At 37.8% G+C, this 26,234-nt stretch overlaps 1 protein-coding gene across 4 annotated transcripts in view; it reads left to right on the plus strand.

The window, feature by feature from the left end:
- The window catches only part of lrp8 (low density lipoprotein receptor-related protein 8, apolipoprotein e receptor), a 248,637-nt gene that overhangs the window by 172,139 nt on the left and 50,264 nt on the right, over nt 1–26,234 (plus strand). For all 4 annotated transcript variants that reach the window (XM_065272696.2, XM_065272699.2, XM_065272697.2 and 1 more), the window contains exons 5-7: nt 13,397–13,783; nt 21,206–21,331; nt 21,742–21,864. In XM_065272696.2, coding sequence (XP_065128768.1) covers nt 13,397–13,783; nt 21,206–21,331; nt 21,742–21,864 — 636 coding nt within the window. The remainder of the gene's footprint in view (nt 1–13,396; nt 13,784–21,205; nt 21,332–21,741; nt 21,865–26,234) is intronic.

The following is a 26,234-nucleotide window of genomic DNA, read 5'->3' on the forward strand; positions in this document are numbered from 1 at the left end:
CATATTACAACGTAGACCGGACAACAAATGGGGAAATCACAGTGAGCTTGAATAATGGAGCTGATTAGGGTAATGAATGACAGGTGACGATAGGAGAGAAGGAGCAGGTGTTGGAGAGTGAGGAATGCTGGGAATTGGAGTCCATGATGAGATAACTGGAAAAAATAAAGGGAAAAAATACAGGTAGACAGAATGGGACCCTGAAGGTACCACCCCAGAGACAGAAAAGGCACAGTTTTGTATTTTTTTTTGTACTTTTTTCCTGACAGTGTACTATACTGTACATTGCATGCATTTAGTATTGTATAAAATACATTTTGTGTCCTTAGTTTACTTCTAGATAGATGTACAGCCAGTATATAAATTTAGATTGTATGTACCAATTTATACTAAAACAAAATAGGGGGCAAAAAATATGTATCTCTGTCTAAAACATTATCTTTTAAAATTAAGTTTTTCCAAAAAGTGGTACTAAACAATACTAAAAATATTTTTTTTAGTAAACAATACTAAAAATGAATGCAAGAGCTTAACTTCACACGTCATCATGTTGGCTAAGGATAAAGAGTCTATAATTCAACTAGACCGTTGTCCAATAATGTTTACATTTTAAAGTTAAATTGTGCTGTTGCGCTCATAATATGTAATTGTCCATTGTATTATCTAACGTGGCCTCATAATTGAATTGTATTAAGTCTTTATCACCCAAACACAGCCGTGAAATCTTTTGCACTTGTATCCCTTTTAAGCTTTTTTCTATATTTAATCATGTTTTATTGAATTACAGACCACATCTTTCAACTGCCCTGACTTTTATGGTTTTCCACTTTCTAACTATTAGCATTAGCACTATGACAGCATTTGTATCTCTTTAGATTTATAGCTGTGATTTGTATGTCCCGTGCTCCCGCATTGAACCAGAAAATAACAGCATTAAAAGCATAGTAATATTTCACCATGCTCCTGAGTCATGATTACAATCCTGATTGAGTTTCCACCCTTTGATATTTCTACCAGTATTTTTGTTATAGAATTGTAATAATCTGCAAGATGACTGCTTTTGATTTGTAATTGAAGATGTGAAGACAGTTTTTATGCATGTTATTTTTAATGCAATACAGCTCTTATTATGTAACCACAAAAATGACAGCTCAGATTCAGTCACCTACTGTATTTGTGAAACAGAAGATTATCAGTTAGATGTAAAGTAAATAAATGGGATATGTGACCCAGCTACAGTCGACATGAGATGCATATAATTGCATACTGTATAAATAATGTACACTACTTTGTATTGACAGTTTTAATTTTGAGTTTACCAGACCTCACACATGCATGTAAAACATACACTGCAAAAAATGACTTTCTTACTTAGTATTTTTGTCTTGTTTTCTGTAGAAATATAATAATTCTTAGATCAATGTGCATTTTCTTGATGAGCAAAATGACCTAAGAAAATAAATATAGTTTTTACTTCAATTTACAATTTAAGTAAATTTGTACTGAGCCCCTAAGGTGACATTGGAGTAAAAAAATTGAAAGTTTAGTTTCCTGTGCTGACACGAAATTTTCATGTGCAGAAGTTTTTTTATAGTTTAGTTTCACATACGCACTTGAAACTATTGTGTGCGCACTTAAAACCATCTGAAATTTTGCTTGAATTAAGTGTTTAAGAAAAAATGAAAACTTTTTTTAAGATTTTTTTGCTTGTTTAGCACAAATTCACCTAAATTGTATTTTCTTTTTTTGGTCTAAAAACTAGACTTATTTTCTGACATTTTGCTCATCAAGAAAAAGCATCTTAATTTTAGAACTTTTAGACATTTCTACTGAAAACAAGACAAAAATAATAAGTAAGAAAATCATGTTTTGCAGCAGCAGTGTAATCCACCCTTACTGCAAAAAATGACTTTCTTACTTAGAAATTTTACTAAGTAAATTAGTGCTTAAAACAAGTAAAAAAAATCTGCCAATGGAATAAGAAGATTTTTTTGCTTGTTTTAAGTACAAATTCGCTTAAATTTTTTATTTTTTGTCTTAAAACTAGACTTTTTTTTATTGTAGGTCATTTTGCTCATCAAGAAAGTACATCTTTTTAATTAATTTTTTTGTAATGTAGCTATAAAGGTTTGAAAATGTATACATGAAAACATTACTCCAAGACTAATGAAATATGAATAATATAAATATTTTCTAATTTATGTAGAGGAAAATATTTTTTTAGAATGTAGGCTAGCCTAGATGAAGAAGTTAAAATGAATTGTGAGCCATTTCCCTGTTCTCTAAGAATTTTACTTTGAAAAACTGTGCCAGAAATTGTCAGGATCCCATGTGAGTTTGCTTTATGCATTAATAATAATTTATCTTGTTCATTATTATGCACCGCTCTAAAATACAAACAAAAGGAATATGACATCTTGTTCTTAATGCCATACATTCCTTTTAGTGTGAGACATTAGCAAATACTTATTTTGCAACCCACCAATAGTGTCAGGATAACCGGCCCACCACACCCAATTATACACATTGACTTGGCTAACATCAGCAATCATTGTCCGTGGATGCTTTGTTGCATTGCCATCTCTTATTGAAAACGAATTACAGTCGGAACATGCCAATAAGAGTTCTCTATCTTTTCTTTTCAGAAATGAATGACAAAGGTGAGTGCTTCTTTGAGTTGGTACCTATCATTTCAATTAGTGTCTGTTGAATGCTCAAGTGTTTATGTTTTATGTTATACTATAATTGGAGCTTAATTAGCACAATGTATTTTGTGGCCTGCTGTGGGGTAATATTACTCTTGAGATCAATTACTCTCTTTATCTTGTTCTGCCAGTCCCTCCGCCCACAACTGCTTCCTATTATACATCCATATTGATGAATGTACTACATACACACACCTGATTTATGCAGGGACCATCGGAAACTAATTAAGATTATACTAAATCACATTAAAACAATATGAAAAGATTAAAATAGAAATTGTGTGAAATTGGAGGCAAGATGAGGCCACATGCATAATAAAGTTTTGCAATGAAATGTAAGTATTATGAGAATTTAAAGTATTAGCTCAGACACAAGAGAAAAAAAGAGTCATCATGTACTCATTTACATAAATTACGTCTTTGGCATTCAATACCTGATAGACTCCCTTTGGCTACATCATAACCAAGATCAGAATTTTGGTTTTGGCTGTTTACATTATGTTGCCAATAACACGTCACACGGTGCATGCTATCATACGTAAATAAGCATGCAGATTACTGAAGCCACCAGTTGTGTTTGACTTCATACAGCATTATGCAACATAGACCGGCCAATTGATGCGTATGATCGGGGTTCCAAGGGAGCAAGCGAAACGAACATAAAAAGCAAAAGCGATATGATGCCGTATTTTCTATATCTTTAATAGTTAATACTGCACTAGTAAATATATGCTTTTGTTTGTAACAGCAAGACACAATGGGAAAATTTCATCACATCATGAATGTAAAGTTACACTTAGCTCACTGAGGGTCGGAGCAAGGTCAAATTCCCATTGCTGCTAGCGCTGTAATGTGAGTGTTTGCTATGCTAAATACTGTGAACCCTTTCTCTGTATAACTAGCTTGGCCACAGACCAGGCCTTATTCAATCAGTTAAGATTGAATGGAAATTGCATTTAAGCACTGAGCCGTGTAATGTCGATCATCGCCTTGAGATGACTATAAGATGATCGGATAAGAGAACCGATGGAGGCTCGTGCTCAACGTGGGTGGGTTTGAAGTGCACATAGACAGATAAAAATAAAAGGAAGAAATATATTAACGCTAAAGAAGATACACCTACACATGGACAGCTGAAAGTCAAACACGTGTCTCATACTGTCGAAGGTTACGTGCTGAAAATGTGTAACTTTTCTATTCTTGGTAAAACTACAAGAAATGTGGTCTTTGTGTATTTAACACAACAGTGTAGGTGTAAAACTATTGTACACCATGTAGAATACTGTGGGTGTTTAGTTTAGGTTCTCTATAGCCCAGCTTTCTTCATAGGTGGTTGACTTGAAAGGCACAACATGTACAGATATTTTTATAAAATAATAATCCATGTATCATTGCATTTTCAGTATGGAATAAACTTGTTTTTATACCCTCAATTTCTATTTAACTTCTAATTGAGTGCAATGCATTGTCGGAATGCTTTCCATATGAAGGATACATGTGATATGCTTTAGACTTACAGTACCATAGCCTTTTTTCTTACGGAGTGCACCTACAGTATGATTGGCTAGTTCCACTACAATTTGAATATCTGTAGTATTAATCTGATGATATCAGTATACACAGGATTACCAGAGACAGCTAATGTGATTACAGCATTTAATAACTCTGTTTTAACATCCATGTAAAATTATGATAACACCACCTAGGGAGCCTCCAGGAGGTTCTAGGGAGTCCGCATACATTTTCAGAGAAAAAAATATTGTAGGGGGGAGCAGGGGCGAAAGTACAATATTTCAGAAAAAAAATAATTTTAAAAGATAATGTTTTAGACAGAGATATATTTTTGCTGTTGTCATTAGTCCCTTTCACACATGCAGTCTTTACTGGTAATTTACTGGTAAATTGCAGTTAACATGTCATGTGTGAACAGAACCTTTCCGGTAAATCAGTGCTCCCAATTTACCAGTAAGACAGGTTGTAAGATTACCAGTAATTTACCGGTAAGCGCTATGTGTGAACGAAAAATATAGGATTACCGGCATTTAGAACGGACGACGTCAGACCGCGCTGACAGATCGGGCCAATCAGAACGTTTTTAAACAGATGACTCGTTTACCACCGCACTGTTTACGTTCGTTTCCACACCCATGCTGCTTAAAAAGTTAACATCCACATTTCTTCAAAGTTGTTTAAAACAACTTACCATATATTTGCCAAATTGCCGACATCCTTAGCACACCCTCGGTGAAGCCTAATGTACAAACACAGGTTCCGTTTGACGCCGCCTAACGCAATGTTGTTTGGTCACGAGCAACTTCGCGACCGTTTGCCACAGATGTGAAAACAACAAAATACGGACCGACGATATTAAGTCATAACCCGCCATTGTTTACAAATACAACACGGAGCTCGTGGCCGCGTGCCACAGGTAACTTCCGCTTTCTCTCCGAGTTTACCGGTATTTTGATACTGATGTGTGAATGATGTCTTACTGGTAAAAAGACGGAGCGTCACTGCATGTGTGAACAGCACATTTTTGTATTTACCGGTAAATTCGTTCTGGTAAATTCATGGTTATTTACTAGAATTACTGTGTGAAAGAGGCTAATAACTCAGAAATATGGTCTATCAATACTAGGTAGAATTTTGAAAAAAAAAGTGAAACGACTTCAGTATAATATCACTTTGAACATAGGGAGCGCATTGTTACTTTCGACCCTGTCAGCTGGGACAAAAGTAACACACAGGTGGGTCAGAAGTAACGCAAAAAACAAGATTTTTGTGTTTTAAACTTGTTTTTTAGTAAATATACATGACTGTGACCTTGTTAATATGTAACTGCATACAGATTTTGTCGTTTATCTTTGCAAAAAATTATAATAAAATTGCATTTTCATTTAAAATTTCAGTTTCATTATATTTCAAAAGCAACCCAACAATACAAACTTCAATACAACCATTTAAACCCAATTTACCTTTATTTTGAAAAACACAAAGAAGGCAAACTTCAGGATGTGTTGCAGCACTAAATAACCTGTAGATTGATAAGTACTGTAACACAGAAAACAAGAAACACAACGTTTTATTAGAAAGAAATGACCGCTTTAAAATTGTCAAAAAAGCTTTCCGAATCTATGGAAAACAATGAAAAAATAACCCGATATTTGCCAGCTCTGTCAAGGGTTGCATGCTAAAGATGCTATCATAGTTTTGAATGCAAATGTAATCAGGGTTCTGAGAAAATCGCTTTGTTACTTTTGTCCTGCGTTACTTTTGCCCTGGTTTTCCCCTAATATACCAAATGTATTTATTAGGGGGCATGCATATCAAAGCTTTTACGCCCGCGGCTGGCGCATGTTTTCAATTGATTCCAATGGAAACTCTGCGTTTTTCAAATAAGCCAGCAGCTAGCGTTTTTTCCGTGCTGAAAACCGCCACTCGGCGGTTGTTCCACGCTCTGTGCTGAGCATCGAGAGTTGAAAGAGATTCAACTTTGGGTGAAAACCTCTGCTCATCAATGTCAGTTCTCACACGGCCGTCCAATCCCAGTGGAGGAGGGGCGGGACAAGTATCACAACAACCAACCGGCTTACAGCTTAAGTATCACAGCTACCAAAGCGCTCGGCTGAAGAAAGCTAGGGCTTAGCTGAAAAACAGCTAGCATTTGGTGTCCTTCAGGCATTTTCAGCCACGTTTAAAAAGTTTAAGGGCACAACCCCTTTATCTTTGCTTTTTTGCTACAAACATTTCAGAATCATTTATATTTGCTTTGTAGCGTTTAAGGGGCTGATCACACCAAACATGTTTTAAACGCTTGGAAAGTACAATTTTTGCGTTGCTTTTTTATGTTGCTAGGCAACCACAGAGGCAGCTGTCCTGTCAATCAAATATTGAACTGTGAGCGCTCATTTTTGTTAACTGTCACATTAGCAGAAACTTTAGGTTCGCTTGATCTGACCTTGATCGAATGACAGTTGTATTGGATTAAATATAAATATTCTTATGTCAAAAAATATGAATATTGTGCCTGAGTCAGATTAGAGCGATCTTGATCACATGTGAACACGAAGTTGACTATAGAAGTCGTCGTCACACAAGGTGCCTATTTCATTTTTAAGATAGAGCCTCATGTGTTGGAGTATGACAGCTTACCCATGTGACAACTTACCCCGCTCTCCAATACCAGTGAAATGAATGAATTATTTGATTTATGTTAATCCCAAAATTAATATGAGATGAGATGGGATGGAATTCCTTTATTGTAATTGTAAAGCTGGAATGTTTAGTTGCTTCAAATCTTCCCTAGTGATGTTATTAATCTTTCTAATTATGATTCAATGTGTTTTTAATATGGAATAATTTTCCTGCACTGGCCATGCACTCTTTATAAAGAAGCATTTGCCCTTTTGAGCCAGTCAGTTTTTTATGTGGGTGAGAATACTGGCTGCACTCAGCAAACAGTTGCACGCCCTGAGGTACTTGCACCCGTGTAATGTCAGGCAATATGCTGAACTTCTTCTATCCCCTGACAATAGTCTGATATTTCTCTTTCATCTCTGCTGCCATTTGCTAATCCACCCAGAGGTAATACTTCTACCCCGGTCAACATACAGATGCACTTCAGCAGGTGTGAAAATGTTGTAAACAGCTGCAGGCTCGGTTTAGAGAGTCTTGTCCGGAGTTGTTCTCTAAATGAATTTGTTGCACTGAGGGGTCAGTCATTTTCCAAGCTATTTTACAGTAGTTCAGCCAATTTCTGCTCACTGTCTGCGGTCATTTCTAAACTGTTACAACTGCTTTCTGACGCAAACCTTTAAGAACCCTTGCAAATAATAAGGACAATAATTGCAATCAAATTTTTTTTCTTTGTATGTTTACTCGATAATCAAAAAATGACATAAATTAAAACATTAAGCAAAGCGATTTATCTTAGGGAGGCAATTAAATTAGAAGTACAATACCAGCTTACAATGTTTTGAGACATTTTACAAGAGTAAGAGAGAAAAGACAAAAGTTCCTTTTTTTCTCCTAAACTTCAGGCTGAATAATGAACCACACATTCTGCCTTTAGTTAACTTTTTGGCCTGTTCAATATCTCCGTCAATATCTTAGGCAGTGTTGTCAGGAAAAAGTTTTGATCGTTGGGTCATTCCCAAAGCTCCACAGTTTTTAGCTGCCTCAGTATGTTTGTGGCATCCCATCCTCTCAGCTCAGTGTATCATGGTTACAGTCCCATAGTCCCTGGAGGAGAGAAATCTCTCTTAATGCGAGTTACTGTAATATTATGGGCTGATGGAGTGGAGTATTGAATGCACCATTAACTCTGTGCTGACTGGGCCACATGACATTTGCTGAGTGCATGAGCCTCGATGCTAAAGCTGCCCCCGATGGCTTCTCATAGATGGGTGGTCATGGTATGGTGTGTCATTGGAAATGTGTGTAGAGAATGTATGGTTATAAAGTACCCTCAGAATATAAAGGAAGCAGTGTTTAGTTTTTCGATGTGAAAAAAATATTTTCACAGTTCTAATTTAGTGTAGTTAGACACCAAGTACAGTGTTTAAGTAAGCCATCCTTACCATGCCTTACCATGTTTGGTGCTTTGAATTGTTGATTTTTGGGTGGTCATCATGTCGTGAGTTTGATGTGAGACTTCTTGAGATGTAGGCTAGACAATAGCAGATGTCAAGCTGGGTGGAAAGCACACAAATTATTTGGGACACCTGTTTTTTTATTCAAATAAATAATTCCACACTTTCTGTAAGTAAGGTGTATATCCAGTTGGTTATTACCACAAAATAAACCCCGTAAAGGGTGATCATGACCTCGTCATGAAGCGGACAGAAGTCTAAAATCAATCTACCTCGTTTCGCATTCAGTTCCGATATAGATTTTTCCGCTTTGTGTGCTTCAAGGTCGTAGGGATCTAATGTAAAGGCTTATCTAGTACCAGTCTGTTATTGGATTGGGAAATGAGTAGTTGATGTTGGTCAGCTGGATCGAGTTGACCTGCATTGAGCTTTTCATTCTCGCTTTTTTGAGATCCATTCATTGTTGTCCTTGACCTCTACAGGAGATACCATCAGATTCTACACAGCAGAGATATATATATCAGCAGCCATTGAATGATGAAAGTCAGACCTTTGTGTATAACAACAATGTGTGTTTGATCTTTGTAACATTAGATAGATTTCCATCTTTTCCAATCAAAGTTTCCTTAAAGTTTGATTTCTCCAAACTTTTGTTTGATGCAAAGAGATTACTTACAACAAATGATTAGTTTTAGGGATTTTATATGAAGGTAATTTAGCGCTTATTTTTATTACGTTATTTTACCCTCATCATTTTATTAACGATAAGCCAGCAGTTGTTACAAAGTGGTGTAAAAAATATATATCCAAACTGGTCTTCTGTCCACATGCACATAACTATACAATAGAGATAATTTCGTGTAAAATAGAGATGCAATAACACGTAGGTTGTGCAGCATGCGCATAGAGGAGAATTTTGTATGTAGCCCAGGAGATTTGCATTTTGTTGCAATGCGCATGTGTCCAAGTACGAGTCAAATAAACTATGCTCTGCAAGGCTGTGCGTTCAACCGTGCACAGACGTTTGCGTACACCGAATCCAAAGTACCTATTCTTATTACTTTATGGTATTCTGATTCCTAAATTTGATTTACTGTAGGTTTGTCCTTCAAAATAAGTTAATGGAATTTCTTTACCTATTACCGTATTTTACGGACTATAAGTCACACTTTTTTCATAGTTCGGCGAGTCCTGGAACTATGGCTGTAGTCAGGTGCGACTTATACGTCAAAATTATTTCATATGAACCAAGAGAAACCATACGACGTATAGTCCAGTGCGACTTATATATGTTTTTTCCTCTTCAAAACACATTTTTGACAAATGCAACTTATACTCCGGAGCGACTTATAGTCCAGAAAATACGGTGAACCGTATAAAAATCTGCACCATCAGGAAAATTTTTCAAAACAATGGCACCTAAGAGTTTATATTCCCTCAGATGTACATACTGGTGCAAAGAGTGCATATTAATACTTCAAAGGTACATTTTGGTAACATTTGTATACAAATCATACATATTAGGAACTTTTTAAAGGGGCACCTATTATACAAAATCCACTTTTACAAGGTGTTTGGACATAAATGTGTGTTGGCAGTGTGTGAACACAACCACCCTACAATGAAAAAAATCCATTCACCCCTTCTTTTTAATCCCTATTCAACCAAAGCAGTCTCATTAGACATTCTATTTTGATTATCTTAGCAATGTGATGTCACACTGCAAAAGCCACGCCCACAGCCACTGACTGACAGTCTTTTATTACCATAGTTTCTGCCTTCAGTGAATTGGACGTTGTCTGCTATTATTTTTGTGTGTTTTTTTTGTGAAATCAGATCTATTTTAATGAAAGCATCTCTTTTGGGAAGGGAGAGAAGAGCAAAAGCGTATTTGCATTTAAAGGTACACACACAAAACGTGCGTTTTTAGCTCCCAACCAAATAGAGGCATTTATAGACGGTTTCATCGGACGCACGTGATACACGTCTGGATCTGAACTTTACTTCCGGTTTCGTTTTTTTTATGGTCTGACTAGTTGCTAAACTGATCTCTTGAACAATTGCCTTGTCGAAAATAACAAATGTTTTGGTTTCCTAGGTAATCTATGTTTTGTTTTGTTGCTTGTTATTTAAATAAACTATGTTTAAATAACTTTGTGGTTATTTATTATTAGCGGAGTTTACCGGAAGTTACGTGCGGAGCGCGACAGCCGCTTGTTTATGTTGTTACTGCTGAAACCATCTATAATAAATGATCTGTGGGGTATTTTGAGCTGAATCTTTACAATCTGGACACACCAGAGACTTGCATTAAATATTGTAAAAATGTGCATAATATGTGCCCTTTAAAGGGTACTGCCCCAGTGACAGCTTGGGACCATTTTTGGATGTTTCTTTCTGACAGTGTGATTGTCCGATTAAAGGCGGGGTGCATGATTTTTGAAAAACACTTTGGAAAAGAGAGTCGGGCCGACTACAAAAACACACTTGCAGCCAATCAGCAGTAAGGGGCGTGTCTACTAACCGACATGTTGCCTGGGTTGCGTATATGTGGGGCAGGTCTCATGATTTCAAATGTCAACATTGGCTTTCAGAGATCATGCACCCCGCCTTTAAAAATTTGCACACTTCATTTCAAACCACTTTATTTGAGGTGTGTTTTATGTGGGACATGTTAGGAGACAGAAGTTATATTTGTGATTTTTTTTTTCTTTTCTGAAGAATAGTATAAGCAACATTACCAGTGATGCTTTCCCTATTATAGATGTCAGTTTTCCCATTTTCGTTTTTTATTTAACTTTATTTTTATTTAATGTTGTATTTGTTTTCTGAAAGTGTGCAAACCTAATTTATATTTCAATCCAGTTGGAATGTGACTCTACTGTCTTTTGTGTGTGTGTCATAAAGCTTCAGTACTTGTTTGTGTTCTGATGGAGAGCGTGTTGTCCTTTTCATTTCCACCACTGCCATTCTAGTCCCTCAAGAGAAGAGCAGGTCATTCCAATATACCCCTGCTTAGAGCAAACACCACTTTCTATCCCTTGGAAGTGTACACACCAGCAAGATCCAATCACTTGCTTTTCTATTAAACACATGCAACATTTAATGTCAGACTTGACCTTGTAGGTATAGAAATGATGACGCACAGACAACATCTTAATGCTTTTGATGATGAATTTCCAACCCTAAGTTAAATCTGTCAGAAGCCAGCCTATTTTCCATTCTGATGTGATTTTCCATTCTGTTTTTCTTGGTCATTCGATAGTGGCTGACGACAGGGACATCGGTTGATTCCTAATAGCCCTTGTCTATTTGTTTATATTAGCCAATTAGACACATGTTTGCTAATCAGCTTTACAAAAAATACAGTTAGCCACATAGGCCATTATTGTAATTGGTGTCAAAAGCACTAAAGCGTGGGTGGCGAAAATATGAAACACAAATCAACTAAACCGCAATGAACAACAACGGTGACCTTTTCTGTGAATGGCACAAGTAGCATTGATTTCAAGTTCGGCAATACAGTTTTGCAAATGCCACCGTTTTGACTGTCAAAATGTTTAATGAGACCCGTGTGCTCTTTGCAGATAGTTTGCGTATTGATGCAAGGGTCACAAATGTTCACGATCGATTTCTCTCACTTATAATCTGCTCAAAAAGTGCTTGAACCCGGTCGTGTACACATAAGCCATTGCAAATCCTTTACAAATCTAGCTCCCGTGAATGTACTGCTCATTCGCTGTGTAGCTGTTCAGGGTGGTTATTCCGGCAGGGTGGGTGACCCCATTAAAGAGCGGACAGGCGCTTACTACAGTACAGTTAAGCCCATTTAGCGTCTGCCACCAATGTGAGGCTGAAGCGTGACCCTCGGGTCACCCGCAGCATGGTTGAATCATTGAGGCCACAGAGCCTAAATTATTACAGAATAGCCCAGAGCTTGTTCTAATATTGCTATAAAACTTCAATGATTGCTTTTATTCGGTCAATCTAAAATAATGTTAACTCATTGGTTTAGTGTTTTGGCAGTGGAAATAATATTTTCATTATTCTTTATTATTTTGGATCAGGGATAATCAGTCTTTTTGATGCCACAGAGCCCTTGGTGGATATTAAAGGACTCCCATGTAGCAATGTAGAAAATAAGATCTGAATTGATCGCAACTTGCTTGCAGTACTATATTGTATTGACAGACTTTGTTATAATGCTTACATTTGAAAGCCTTAAAATCAAGAATGAAACCCATATTGAGGTTTTGTGTAAAAGCAATAATTTAATAATCAAACAGAAAAATCTGTATCAGTCAGCCTTACAACAACTTATATGAATGTTGTCCTATAGTCATGTACTTATGCATTGCATTTTATTTTGGTTAATGCTTTTTTTTAAATATGAACTTTTGCCTATTAACTTTTATATGCAAAAAAGTTGGAATCATTAAACGGGCACCTATTTCATTGCTAAAAAAACATTATTATGTGTATTTGGTATAATACAATGTGTTTGCATGGTTTATAATAAAAAACTATATTCCAAATAGCGTACATTTTTGTAGCTCCAGATTTCACTCTCTTCCTGAAATGCATGGATTTTGTACAAAACTCAGAGATTTAAAAAGCACTGTGTCTCTGATTGGCCGACTAATCTGTACGTTGTGTTCGGCCTGAATACCTCTGGCGTCAGCCGTAATGTGACGCTTCTTACCATGTTTAAAAGATTTGGTCACAATGCAGTGCTAACAGGAGTTAACTTACAGGCTGTAAATCTGAAGCGGGAGGAATTATGATAATATTGGTCTTTACTACATCTCCAATCCCAGGAAGTAAACTGTTGCCTACTATCTGTGTGTTTGTTGTAGCCCGAGAAAAGAGATTTACGCTGGAGATGATAACTCGCATCATCATTTACTTTGGGTCATGTACTTTTTGCATATCGTTAACATACTAATACACACCAAAGGAAATGAAAAATCGTAAATCGGTCAATAGGTGCCCTTTAAAATAGTGTCAGACTAGATCTCCTGTTTAATACCCATCTAAGGGCTTAATGTCAGTTTTGCTATAAGACTCAGTTTTAATAAACTCCTATTTTCTTCTCTTCAGACGCAAAGGCCTGCCCCCCAAAAGAGTTTAAGTGTCGCAACCATATGTGCGTGGCTCCCACGTTCGTCTGTGATGGAGATGACGACTGTGGTGATGGAAGCGATGAGGAGAGTTGCACGCCGGCCACCAGCAGCAGCACCTGCGCCCCGCTCGAATTCCGCTGCAACGACTCTGAGTGTATCCCAGCCCTGTGGAGCTGCGATGGAGATCCCGACTGCCGAGATAAATCTGACGAATCTATTGAGCGTTGCAGCCGCAGGACAGAACCACAAAAGCCGCGTTGCCCCGCAGGGGAATTCCAGTGCAGGAGCGGAGAATGCATCCACTTTAACTGGAAATGTGACGGAGACGCAGACTGCAAGGACAAGTCGGATGAGGCCAACTGTCGTAAGTATACAAGCTAACTAAACAGTAGGAATGCTCCGATCAGGATTTGCAATACCAATGCCCAATACTGATTCTTCAAGCTATCATTAAAATGTTTTTCAAAGGTTTTCAAATGTTAACATTCAAGGGAAACAATTTAACTGCAAAAAGGCATTAAAGGGTAGGGTAACACATCTGATCCTAAAACATTTTTAGTTATGCTGGTTAAAAGTCTCCTCACATCCTGATAGCAATCACTGTGCTAAGTTGTTTAAAAGTATTCATAGAAATGTATGTCATCTGTGAAAGGCGTAGGACCAAAACATTTTCAACCAATCATAGATTTCGGTCTGAACAGACGTTACCTTGTTTGTCCTTCATTCGTAAGCGTAATTTGAATGCCCATCGCGCAGCTAGTCCACGCAGACACCATACGTCATTGCCGCGTTCACGTGCGCTAACTGTATTATTACGCTAATCCGTAAACGAACACAAATTTCATTAGCAACACCATGTTTCATTAAAGTAGAATATCTGAATCCATCTCAATACAAACATATCGCGTACCTACCTTACCATAATAAACAGTGCAACGACCTTTTCAGACCCTTTGCCTCCTGCAGATGTTTGCATCTCGTGGTAAAGCAGTAAAGTTACCGATGTTAATTTGGGTTTTTGTTCTTTGCTGATCCAGGCAGTTTTTTCTCTTGTTGTTATAAAAGATGTCTTTCGTTTTGTGGCTCCTGTACAGGTTGTCAATTCTCGCTGTTAACAGACAGGAGGTCCACACAACCGAAAGTGTGCTTTTACTAATTCTGATGTAAACCAGTTGTTTATGTTAGTTATTTTGCAAATGTTATTCACTTTGTCCTGCAAAGTTTTCTCACTGGTAAATGAGACATGAGATGTGGACGTCTGATCTGTACGTGTTCATGGGTGTTGAAAGAGGCGTGACTTTGGATGGCGATTTGACTGGAGGGTGGGATCGTGATTTCATTGCCAGGCGGCTACCGTTAGCATTTTTCAAAATGTGAAACCCTACCTTTAAAGTCAGCAGTTTACTTTACGCACAAACGCACTTGCAGTTGAATGTGTCCGGTCCAGCTCCAGTCAGACGTGATCATTCTTCAAAGATCAGCAGATTCAGAACTCTTGATGTGTAAACCTTGGAGAGTTGCGTCACTGTATCTCATACTGTAGTGTATTAAAATACATTTGGCTAATAGAGCAATTAAAAAAATAACATAACGTTTTTATGTGGGACTCAAAAGTGCACACACGGAGAGATGTGTTTCAAAAAGCAAGCAAACATAAAATCTTTCTGTTCTTGACAGGGCACATACAAACAAAAAGATCTCCACAGTATTCTTTTTCTAATAAAAAACATTTGTTTATGTCTACAGTGTGTGTATAGATTAGAAGCAGAAACCTGTCTGTGCCAATTTGGTCTTAAAGAGACAGTAACCTCAATTAACCTACTTAGGTCTGTGTCAATAATGTTAAGCAAACAACCCAAGACACAGAGAAAATCCCTTCTGAAGCTCTAAAAAATAAAAATTACATTTAATTATTCCAATTAATACAGTGATTCAATTTCTGTACCTAATGATAATTTTAGACCTTACTTAATCTGCAACTTTGTTCTTTTTTATAAATGTTTGTAATTTCTTGATTTGTTATTAGATTTTTCTCATCCTTTTTTTTCTGATCCGAAAAATTATCCGATCCGTGCCTCAAAAACCGCAATGTGATCCGAACCGTGAGTTTTGTGATCCGTCACACCCCTATTAAATTTAATTAGTATATGGATAAAATATATTTTATAAAGTAAAACTCAGTCATGAGCAGAGAGTCATTTTCTCTTTTATATTATTGACAAATTAATTTGGTTACTGTAGCTTTAAGAGGTGAGAGAGATCTTTGCTCTGTACCCGTGCGAATTACAGGCTGGGTGTACGTAGACAAGAGCAGCTGCAAGTAAAATAAAGTTTGAACTGTCAAAACTTTAAAACGCATGAAAACAAACTTTCGCCATGAAGATGCAATGTCCAGTTTGGATATATACAGATGTGGCCTTTCAAAACGCACGTCTCAGAGAGAACTTTGGTTGGCAAATTTTTGTTTTGACAGTCACATATTCTTCATAAACATCCGACTTAAACGCACATCATTTGACTTGTTTTTTTATGTGCACTTAAAAGAGATATGATGTATAACTGAGTTTTATAACAAATAAATGTATTCAGTTTTGTACGTGTTATGCATAATGTTAAAAAAGGTCAGATTATTGATTTTGCTTAAAACACAAAAAAGCTCAAAATCTTCTTAATTCCCTACAGTGTATTTAAATTAGCTCTAAATTTGAGTGCCAAATTCAACTAAATGAAGGATTCCAGCTAAAGACCTAAAGCCAAAGCAATGCATTACAAAACGAAAATAATAATTTGACAATTAATGAGATTTCAATTTGGTTCCAACACAACAGATTTTTGGATGAATCGGATGAATACGGAAATGAAAGATTTCAAAGATTTGTGCTTTCACGGGGTTTGAGGAAATTAGCATGTGTTTGTTTGAGCACATATAATCCTCAACACACAAAACCTGCTGCTCAAAACTGTTTGTTTTTGTGTGCAGAGCATGTGCGCAGATGTGTGTAGTTTGTTGAAGCGCGTTAATGCGTCTATTGAGAAAAAGATGCTTGTGCCACGGGTTTATTCCATGTTAATCTTCATCGATGTCCTAGTACCAGCATGTGCCCAAGTGTCTTGATGGTTGCTAGGCAACATGTGTTTAGGGGTTTAAAAGAGTGCTTGCTGTGTGGGTGGGGTCCGTAGGATTGTGCGACACAATCATTTGTGTTTGTTCAGCATAACGAACAAAGTAATTTATCTGGACAATAAAGACAAATTATGAATTTCATTCCGAGCAATAAGCCTTGCATTAGGGACTTACCCCCACCAGCCGCCTTAAAAATCACGATAACCATGAAATGCCAGGAACAGCTAATAAGAGACACATGTTTAATAAATGATGCAGTTGTGACCAATAATAATCACATACTAGCAATATAGTTCATACACCAACCTGTAGGTTATATTGTAGAAAAAATTCATCTGACATTAAAAGTGGTGTACCATGGCTGATCTCCAGTCAGTTTTACACTTTTAATGTAAATTAGCTATTCAGTTATTTGCGTGCATTGGGAGTCATTGTGTGTTTACTTGGTTTTTGTTCATCTAATTTATAACACTAAATGGCATGTATGTGCATTCCGTTTTCGCTTTTATTTCTCCCTAAATTTGTATTTCTAAGCTCATGGAGGCGAGAGCGAGCTGCTACGAGATAACTTGCCGCGCTGAAATTGATCGCAGTGGATGTTCTCCCTCTGCGGCTTCTCTAAAGTACACCGTATGAAAGATTAAAGGGATTTAAAAAGATGAATGTGAATAATTAAAATACCTCTCGTTGCAGAACAGCACATTTTTTCCGTTTTTCATTATTATGCCCTGGAGTAGGTGACTGTTTTAAGTGTTTTAACTCTTGATAAAGGTTATAAATAAACTTGATTACCTTGAAATCTAAAAGCAAATCGCGACAAAACGTAAAAACCAACTTTAATGTGCATTTCATATGCATTAAGTGTTTTAGATTATCATTTTTTTATTTGACAGATGCTTTCATCCAAAACTAAGGACATGCATGGTACGCCGCACAAAATCGTTTTCCTAATCATTGTTTTTGTCTTAAACAAGATAAATTTACTTGAGAAACAAAATTGCAAGAGGAATTATTCATACAGTATACAGTACAAAACGTGTTAACAAATAGTTTTTTCTTGGTTTTAGCATTTGTCTTAGTAAATTGAGTGAAGTTTATGATTAATACAAGAAAAACACTATTTGCCAATTTGGTGAAAGATGTATTCAATGAAAGCAGTTAATCATAAAAATGCTCAGGAAACGGCTGAAGATGCATCGCTTCTGCAAGCACTTACTGTAACTGGGCCTCAGCCAGGACCTGACATTTACTTTTTGGCTCACTGTTTTTTACAAATTTCTGATTTTCCCATTTGTTTAGTTTGATTTAAGACATAGCTGACTTTTACATGAGTACTCGCCAAAATGCACATGATTGGGTTAGTCAGATTGCATACTAATACAGAATCAACATATTAAAAAAGCTACCAAAAAGTCATCCGGCAAAAATGAACGGTACAAGTGAAGGTTATATATATGAAGAGTTTGGTTTCAAAATGCAATAAATCCATTTTGACTAATTCATCTTTGCCATGTTATATTCATTTAGTTGTTTAGTGTTATACATTGATTGAACATTAATGGCATTAATCAAAACACTTACTTTTTCATATTAAGAACACTTTCATTGCTGCGGTTATACTTGGGACGTCGTCACTGAACTTTTTTGACAACAATCAGCTGTCAAATGTTTTGATCCTGCTCGATTTTCATTAAATTCGTGTAAAATAATGGACATTTTTCATAAGATTCCCTGTGGTCAATGTGTTAGCATGAAAGAAGCTTCATGCTGTCGTGTGAGAACAAACAACAGCCGGCATTTTTCCGTCTCCCGAGTTCCTCTCATATATATTATTAGATGTTGGTGGTTTACGTTTCTTTCCCGTCATAGAAAACCACCACAGGTTTATCAATGACATCAAAGTATTATTTTGTTTGTTTGTTGATCACGAAGTACAAGATGAGGAAAACTAGGATTCCGTGTATTCAGCGGAATTTATTGCATTCTGCAGAAAAGGAGGAGTGCTGTTTATTGTGTTTTGGGGAAAAGGGGAGAAAAGATGACAGAATAACATGGCAGATATTGTATTTTGCGTAAAAAAAAAAGAATTTACTTTTAAATACTGCCCTGATACAATACTGATTTTGATGGTAACTATTTCTAAACTCTTCATATACAAATGCTGTATTTATCTAAATAAATTTGCTCATCAGTTTAGTAGTATTTGCACCATTATGTAATTCCCAAAAATCATCCGAACCACCTACTTAGATTTTATATAGTAGGCGAAAAGCAGTAGGCGAGGCCGAATTTATATTATTCAAAGTACGCGAAAAGTACCTGGATCACCAACTACTTTCGGCAAAATTTTGGATGGTGCATTCGATGGACATTTTCCTATCCCGGGAGTCCCCAGAAGAAGAATCACTGAGGAATAAGGAGAGGTGTCGTCATATTCATAAATGTCGGAAAGCAGTAACGCGGCTCTATTTAAATGCAAATACATATATGGAACTGCGGTTCCTTGTGGTTAAATTGCGCTTTCTTTAACAGCATCCAAGTTAACGGCTCACCTGTTGTTATGACTACGTGTGTCACGTGATGCATCAACATGGCGGATGTAGTACGTCCGAGTTTCATTTACACTACCAATATTCATACTACATAGAACGTACTGTTTTCACGATCGATGATTAGGTACTTCATCCCATTTAGTACGACCATCACACCATGCGGTTTCGGACGCAGGGAATGTCATAACTTGCATTGGTCAATGTGGAAAATGTCTAGGTTTACGTTTGTAACCCTCGGTCCCTGAAGGAAGGGAATGGATATGTCACGGCTTTGCTGTACCATTTCAGATGTTGGCCGGGATGCTAGGCTTTCTCAGCAAAAATAGCTGATTTGGTATTGCACCTGCCTCTCGTTTTACAGTATACTCGCTGGGCGGCGCCAGCAGATGCAAATACTGCATGCCAATGTTCACTGGCATTTTTGAAGTTTCTCAAAGTTAATTGGCCACGCGAAGCGCGTTCCCTAAACATCGGTCACGACATCGTAGTGATCAACTGAAAGGAAACATATTTTTCGCCTGTGTTTAGGGCTGCAACAACGAATCGATTAAATCGATAAAAATCGATTACTAAAATAGTTGGCAACGAATTTCATTATCGATTCGTCGTGTCGCGTGACGCAGAGACGTTTCATTTAAAAAAGAAAAAATAAACACTTCAGTTAAGCGCGGAGCGGAGTGAACACACTCGTGCTGCGTCCCAAACAGCCTATTTCTATACTATATAGTAGGCAAAGAGTACGAGAAGTAGTGCTTTTCGCCTACTATATAGTATGGAAGTATGCGGTTTGGGACGCAGCGTCGGTCTCTCTTGCGCACTGTTGCTTGCAGAGTTCGGCGCCTCATAGACAGGGCGGAGAAAAGACAGGGCGGCGGGGAAAAGATGAAAAAAAAACAGCAAAGGTAGAGGAAAACCACATGTCAGTGTTTTACTCATCCCAAACGTAAGCGCGTCACCTGGAAGTTAGCCGGCAAAGAGGTAAACAAACAAAGACGACACGCTTATGCTTTATGGAGCGACGACAGCGGGTAAAAAAGTTTCTAGAACAAATAAAAAACTCCAATGACAAACTCCACTGATATTAAACAATGAAATAAAACTTTGAGAGAGAGTTGTATGAACGCTTTTCCCCGTCATGGACCTATACGTAAAATCATCGCGCCGTCACTCTCCTGCTGCTCTTTCCTGCGCGCTCCAGCTCATGCCGAGCAAGGAGACGCACGTGCCCGGCCCAACATACAGTAAGTGCCGCCTTTTGTTGCATAAACATCGTCTTACATTTTTTAAGGCAAAGTAATGAATGGTGTATTTGCATTTCACAAGACGCATGTATGTGGCCAAATGTAAATGGAACAGTTTTAACAAATGAGATAGCTATCTGATCAGAGAAAACACATGAAGTCAAATATAAAGGTACAAAGCTGTCACTGGGGCAGTACCCTTTATAAAAGGTCCTAATATGTACCATTTAGGTACAAATATGTATCTTTGAACTGGCAATATGTACTTTTGAAGTATTAATATGCACTTTTTTGGGTACAAAGGTGTACCTTTTTGAAAGAGTACTGTCCAGTGACAACTTTTGTACCTTTATTTTTAAGAGTGTACTCGTATACCTATCTTTTTGATCCCACCAAGAGAGGCTTCTTGATGGGAAATGCATCATAAAAAAGTCTATATATTTGGCAGATGTAAAGCATACATGTGTATTTTTTTGTGTTAGTCCATTTTTATTTTATTTTATTATTATTGTAACAGCTTAGGAATGTTCAAGGAGCAACATGTTTGTGTAATTTCTAAAGATTTTAGTTCTGTTTTGAATAAGGGGTTGGAAATTAATGCTTTTCTTGTTTTTTTGTTTTTTATCCGATTCATCGATTAATCGAAAAAAGAATCGACAGATTAATCGATTATTAAAATAATCGTTAGTTGCAGCCCTACCTGTGTTCTTTAACATGCACCTTGTCAGTAAATTTTTCCCAATGTAAAGCTTTATTTTGGAATTGTGCTCACACATTAATTTGACCTGTTTAGTATATCTGGCCCCAAATCTCTACTTTAGTTCAGTTGATTTACATACAGTTAGAATTTGTGTGTCTTTTTCACACAGCTCTTCTGACCTGCCGTCCAGATGAGTTCCAGTGTGGTGACGGCTCCTGCATTCACGGCACTAAACAGTGCAACAAAGTGCACGACTGTCCAGATTTCAGTGATGAGGCTGGATGCATTAATAGAAGTAAGAAACTTCACACTTTTCTATCTTTCATCTGTCTTTGAATAAATTTCTTCATCCCTCCCTTATTCCAGTGTCTTTTGAAGTGAAAGGGAAAGATGAAAGGCTAGACCCAATCATCAGCTTTCATTTACCTAAAACACACATCAAATAGATGTAATTCTGTAATATACAAGGTTTTGATGCCACACTACAGATGTTCTCTGATTTGTGTGTTATTTGTAGCTTAAATTATTTTCTTTTTACATTTGGCAAGCAGTTTTTTTATCCAAAGCGATGTACAATGTACATTCTCTATGAATCAAACCCATGACTTTAGTGCTGCTAGCACCATGCTAAGCTATAGAAAACGCTTCATGTAGTTTTATTTATGTGGAAATAAATGATATGAGACTTTATTTTGTCCTCCACAGCCACAAAATGTGACGGTCCGATGAAGTTCCTGTGTAAAAGCGGCGAGTGCATCGAAAGCAGTAAAGTGTGCGACAATATCAAGGATTGCAAGGACTGGTCCGATGAGCCCATGAAGGACTGTGGTAAGCACCTTCAGTAAAATCAGTACAGTACATGGTGTTCTGCTTTTAATGGCATCATATGAAATGGCAAACAAATAGTCGTACATATTTGTTTTTGTGGGCTTTGAAGCTTACAGGCATTGCTGAGTTTAAGTGGCTTAGCGGAAAATCACATAGCACTTGTTATGATCAAAGTGTGAGTCTTTTCTGGAAGCTCTCATGGCAGGGAATGATATTACACAGCAGCCGAAAATAGTCCTCTTAGTAACTTTCAATGGCAGGGGACTATTTTCGGGCAGTGCGTAATATCATTGCACCTCCTGCAGCCATGTTACGGCAGCCAAGTCCTTGATTATTACGCCAGAATGAGAGTTTAGTTCCTAGCCAAATCTGCTTAGAAAATCGCAACTTTTAATTTTCCGTCAGTCTTAGTACACGATGTAACTACAGAAGAGTCAAGTTTTAAATATCGAAACTCTTTAATTATTTTTGAGCGCGATGCTAATGGTCTAATCAGATTCAATGGATTATGCTAAGCTATGCTTAAAGTGGGTAGCGCCAGACCCGGAGATCGGCTGAACCGGTAAAAATCAAATGTTTAACTCTAGAGGAGTTGGAAAATTAGCATATTTTCAAAAAAAGTGGAGTGTGCCATTAAAGTGGCTTTTGAATGACTTGATGTGGTATTTAGGAAATGACAGCACCGTGCTATCCCATCTTTCTCTGTGATCTGTCTCTTTCCTCTTCTTCTATTGGATATTCTTAGTTTTGTATCAATATTTAATGTAAAATACATAATTCAGGTTGGTTTTCTTTCCTCCACTCAGCACATGAGATTAAAGCATGCACCTGATGCACGTCGGCTCCTGCTGAGCCCAGTGCACACTGGACTGGTTCCAAGTGGGCCACCTCAGCTACGCATGCTAAATCACTAGGACTGCCCCCAAGGATTTCTCTTCTGCCGTATTCACCAGTAGTTCTGTTATGGCTAAGAGATAATAATGTTATTTGAGTCTCAGAGAGTTTGTATTACATTAATTGAAGAAGTTTTATCACTTCTGAAAGTGACTTCTTATTAAGGTGGGCAAAATTTCAGTTAAACTTGCCACACCGCACAGTATATTGCATTTGAATTGCAATGACAGAAAGGGAAATTTACGGAATTGTTGTATTGTGCTATAATATACACGTGGCTAAATTATACTGAATAGTGATATTTATGATAGCATCTACATGAATTACTTTGCATTCAGAATCAATTCATATTAGCACATAATCCTGCTTGCTTTCCATTTCCTTTTCACTCTCACTGCAAAAAATGGTGCTTAATAGCACTAAAAGTGGTTCACTGGCTCATAATCATAGAGGAACGACTTTAAGCACTTGATAGCACCTAAGTAGAATGGCGCTATAGCCAGTGGTGCACATAACTTTTTTTGTTGTAGATGTGAACTCGCATCATCGTTTACTTTGGGGTATGTACCTATTGTAAATCGCATATCGTAATATGCATATTGTTAGCATGTACTATCACACACTTACACACCAAAGGAATGTAAAATTGGGAATTGGACCATAGGAGCTGTCCACTTAAGTGCAAGAAAACAAACTCTGTTTATTCTGCTTAGTTTTCACATCTTCAGTTGAACATCTGGTGATGTTTATTTCAGTCTCTGTCAGCCTTTCCTCACCATTAGCATTACCTTGCTTCCTTTTCTCTATGTCTGTTTTTGTTCTAACAGGCTGGTTCATGTGTCTTCTGTGTTGTGCATGGACACAAAGGCTCATTAATGTCCACTCACTAATTCTCACTTAAATCCGATTAATTACATTTCCAATTGGTTTATCCTTTACATTTCATTTTCATTCTGTCAGTTTTGAACAATCGAATGTCCAATCAAATATTTTAGGACTCAATATGTAGTAAGACTTTATACAATTGTAGGGCTGCATAACAATTAATTACAACTAATCGTTTGCACAATAAATGTTTTTGTTTACATCATATATGTGTATGTATATATAAATATACACACATGCATGTATTTATTTATTTATTTAAGAAATATTTACAAAATACACTTTTGTATTTATATATAATGTATATTTTGTTTAAATATGAAGAGTTTGGTTCCAAAACTAATAAATCCATTTAGACTAATTTGGGTAAAAAAAATTCTAAACAAAGAAAGTGACAAGATAAAAACCACTATTTTCTGTTACAAATTTTCACAAAGCATCTTTAGGTTATAATAACAATACAAATTCAAATCCATAATTTCATAGATTTATTATAAACACTGAATATTTTTTTATTATGGCATTAATCAAAACACTTACTTTGTCATATTAAGAACACTGTCATTGCTGCTGTCATCCTTGGGACGTTGTCGCTGAACTTTTTTGACAGCTATCAGCTGTAAAATGTTTTGGTCTTGTTTGATTTTTGTTGACTTTGTGTAAAATAATGGAACGTTTTTATAAGATCACCTGGGGTCAATGTGTTAGCATGACAGAAGCTTGGTGCAGTTGTGTGAGATTAAGCAACAGCTGGCATTTTTCCTTCGCCCGAGTGCCTCTCACAGAAAATATTGGATTTTGATGGCTTACGTTTCTTCCCCGCCACAGAAAACCATTACAGGTTTATCAATGCCATCAAAATTACTTTTGTTCGTTTGTTTGTTGCAGCCCAGTCTCACGAAATTTCGTTATATAGTCACATATTTTTTTTTCTTTTTCGTGATATTATCACGAATTTCCGCGTTTTTTCGTGATTGTATAACGAATTCCTGTTTTCGTGTGATTATCACGTATTGGTTACTCAACTGTTTTGACCAATTTTCTTACCATTGTCGCTTCGGTTTAGGGTAAGATTTACATAAAATGGCATCCCTTCCCGAACCCAATTGTAACCCTAACGCCAGGCGACATATAACAAAATAAATCAGGAAAAATAGTATAAACCAATGTATAAAGTGACATTCTAATGCAAGCACCAAATCTAGCCCTTAACCGAAGCGACAATGGTTTAAAAATAGGAAAAAGCAGTTGAGTAACCAATAGGTGATAATCACAAGAAAACGTCTCGGGTTACGAATGTAACCATTGTTCCCCGAGAAGGGAACGAGACGCTGCGTCGCCGAAGCTACGCTATGGGAACGCCCTCTGCGTGATTGCGTCTGAAGCACGTATGTCAAATCAGTCCAATGGTCAAGTGACACGTCATAGGCGGGTGACGTGGGAACCAGGAAGCTATAAAAAGAGCACCCAGCAAGCCAACTTCAGCTAAATTGTGCCGAAGCAAGGCGAGACAGGGATGCAGGGAGTATGGCAGGGAGACGCAGCGTCTCGTTCCCTTCTCGGGGAACAATGGTTACATTCGTAACCCGAGACGTTCCCCTTCGAGGGAACTCGAGCTGCGTCGCCGAAGCTACGCTATGGGAACGATGTACCAAAACACCATACTACCAAATGCCTGTCTGTGTGTAAAAACGCGCACAGCTTAAGACATGAGCACCTGGGCTCCAGGCGTAGCACCAACATCTAACTCGTAAAACCGAACGAATGTGAGAGGAGAGGACCAGCCTGCCGCATCACAGACATCCTGCATTGAAGCCCCTAGCCACAAGGCCTTAGAGGCTGCCATACCCCGGGTAGAATGAGCCCTGACGGCGATAGGTGAAGGCCGTCCAGTGGTCTCATAAGCCAGAGAGATAGTCTCAACTATCCACTTACTGAGTGTCTGCTTGGTCGCCGGCAGGCCTTTCTTGGGCGAGCCAAAGCACACAAACAGTTGCTCAGACCTCCTCCACAAAGAAGATCTGTGAACATAGGCATCCAGTGCTCGCACTGGACACACCAAGTTAAGCTTTTCCTGATTCCTATCCCTAAATGGGGGAGGACAGAGGGCCTGAAGTACGACAGGTCGTGGCACATTAGTCGGTACCTTAGGCACATAGCTGGGCCTTGGGTACAAGAAAGCCTTAACCATCCCCGGTGCGAATTCAAGGCACGTAGGGGAAACCGACAGGGCCTGAAGGTCACCCACTCTCCTCAGAGAAGTGACTGCCAACAGAAGTACTGTCTTAAGTGCCACAAACTTGACTGGAACGGTCTCAATGGGCTCAAACGGAGCCATGGACAGACCTTCCAGCACAACGGCCAGGTCCCAAGCTGGGACCCTGGGTCGGACTACAGGCCTCAGCCTCCGAGTGCCACGAAGGAAGCGAACCACCAGCGGGTCTCTCCCAAGGGATTGCCCGACCAAAGGAACATGGTAAGCCGAGATGGCCGCCACATACACCTTCAGTGTAGAAGGAGATAACCCTGCGGTGAACTTTTCCTGCAGAAACTCCAAGACTGTACCAATTGGGCAGTTCACAGGGTCATGC

This window comes from Paramisgurnus dabryanus, chromosome 7, assembly GCF_030506205.2.
Source record: "Paramisgurnus dabryanus chromosome 7, PD_genome_1.1, whole genome shotgun sequence".
Lineage (NCBI taxonomy): Eukaryota > Metazoa > Chordata > Actinopteri > Cypriniformes > Cobitidae > Paramisgurnus > Paramisgurnus dabryanus.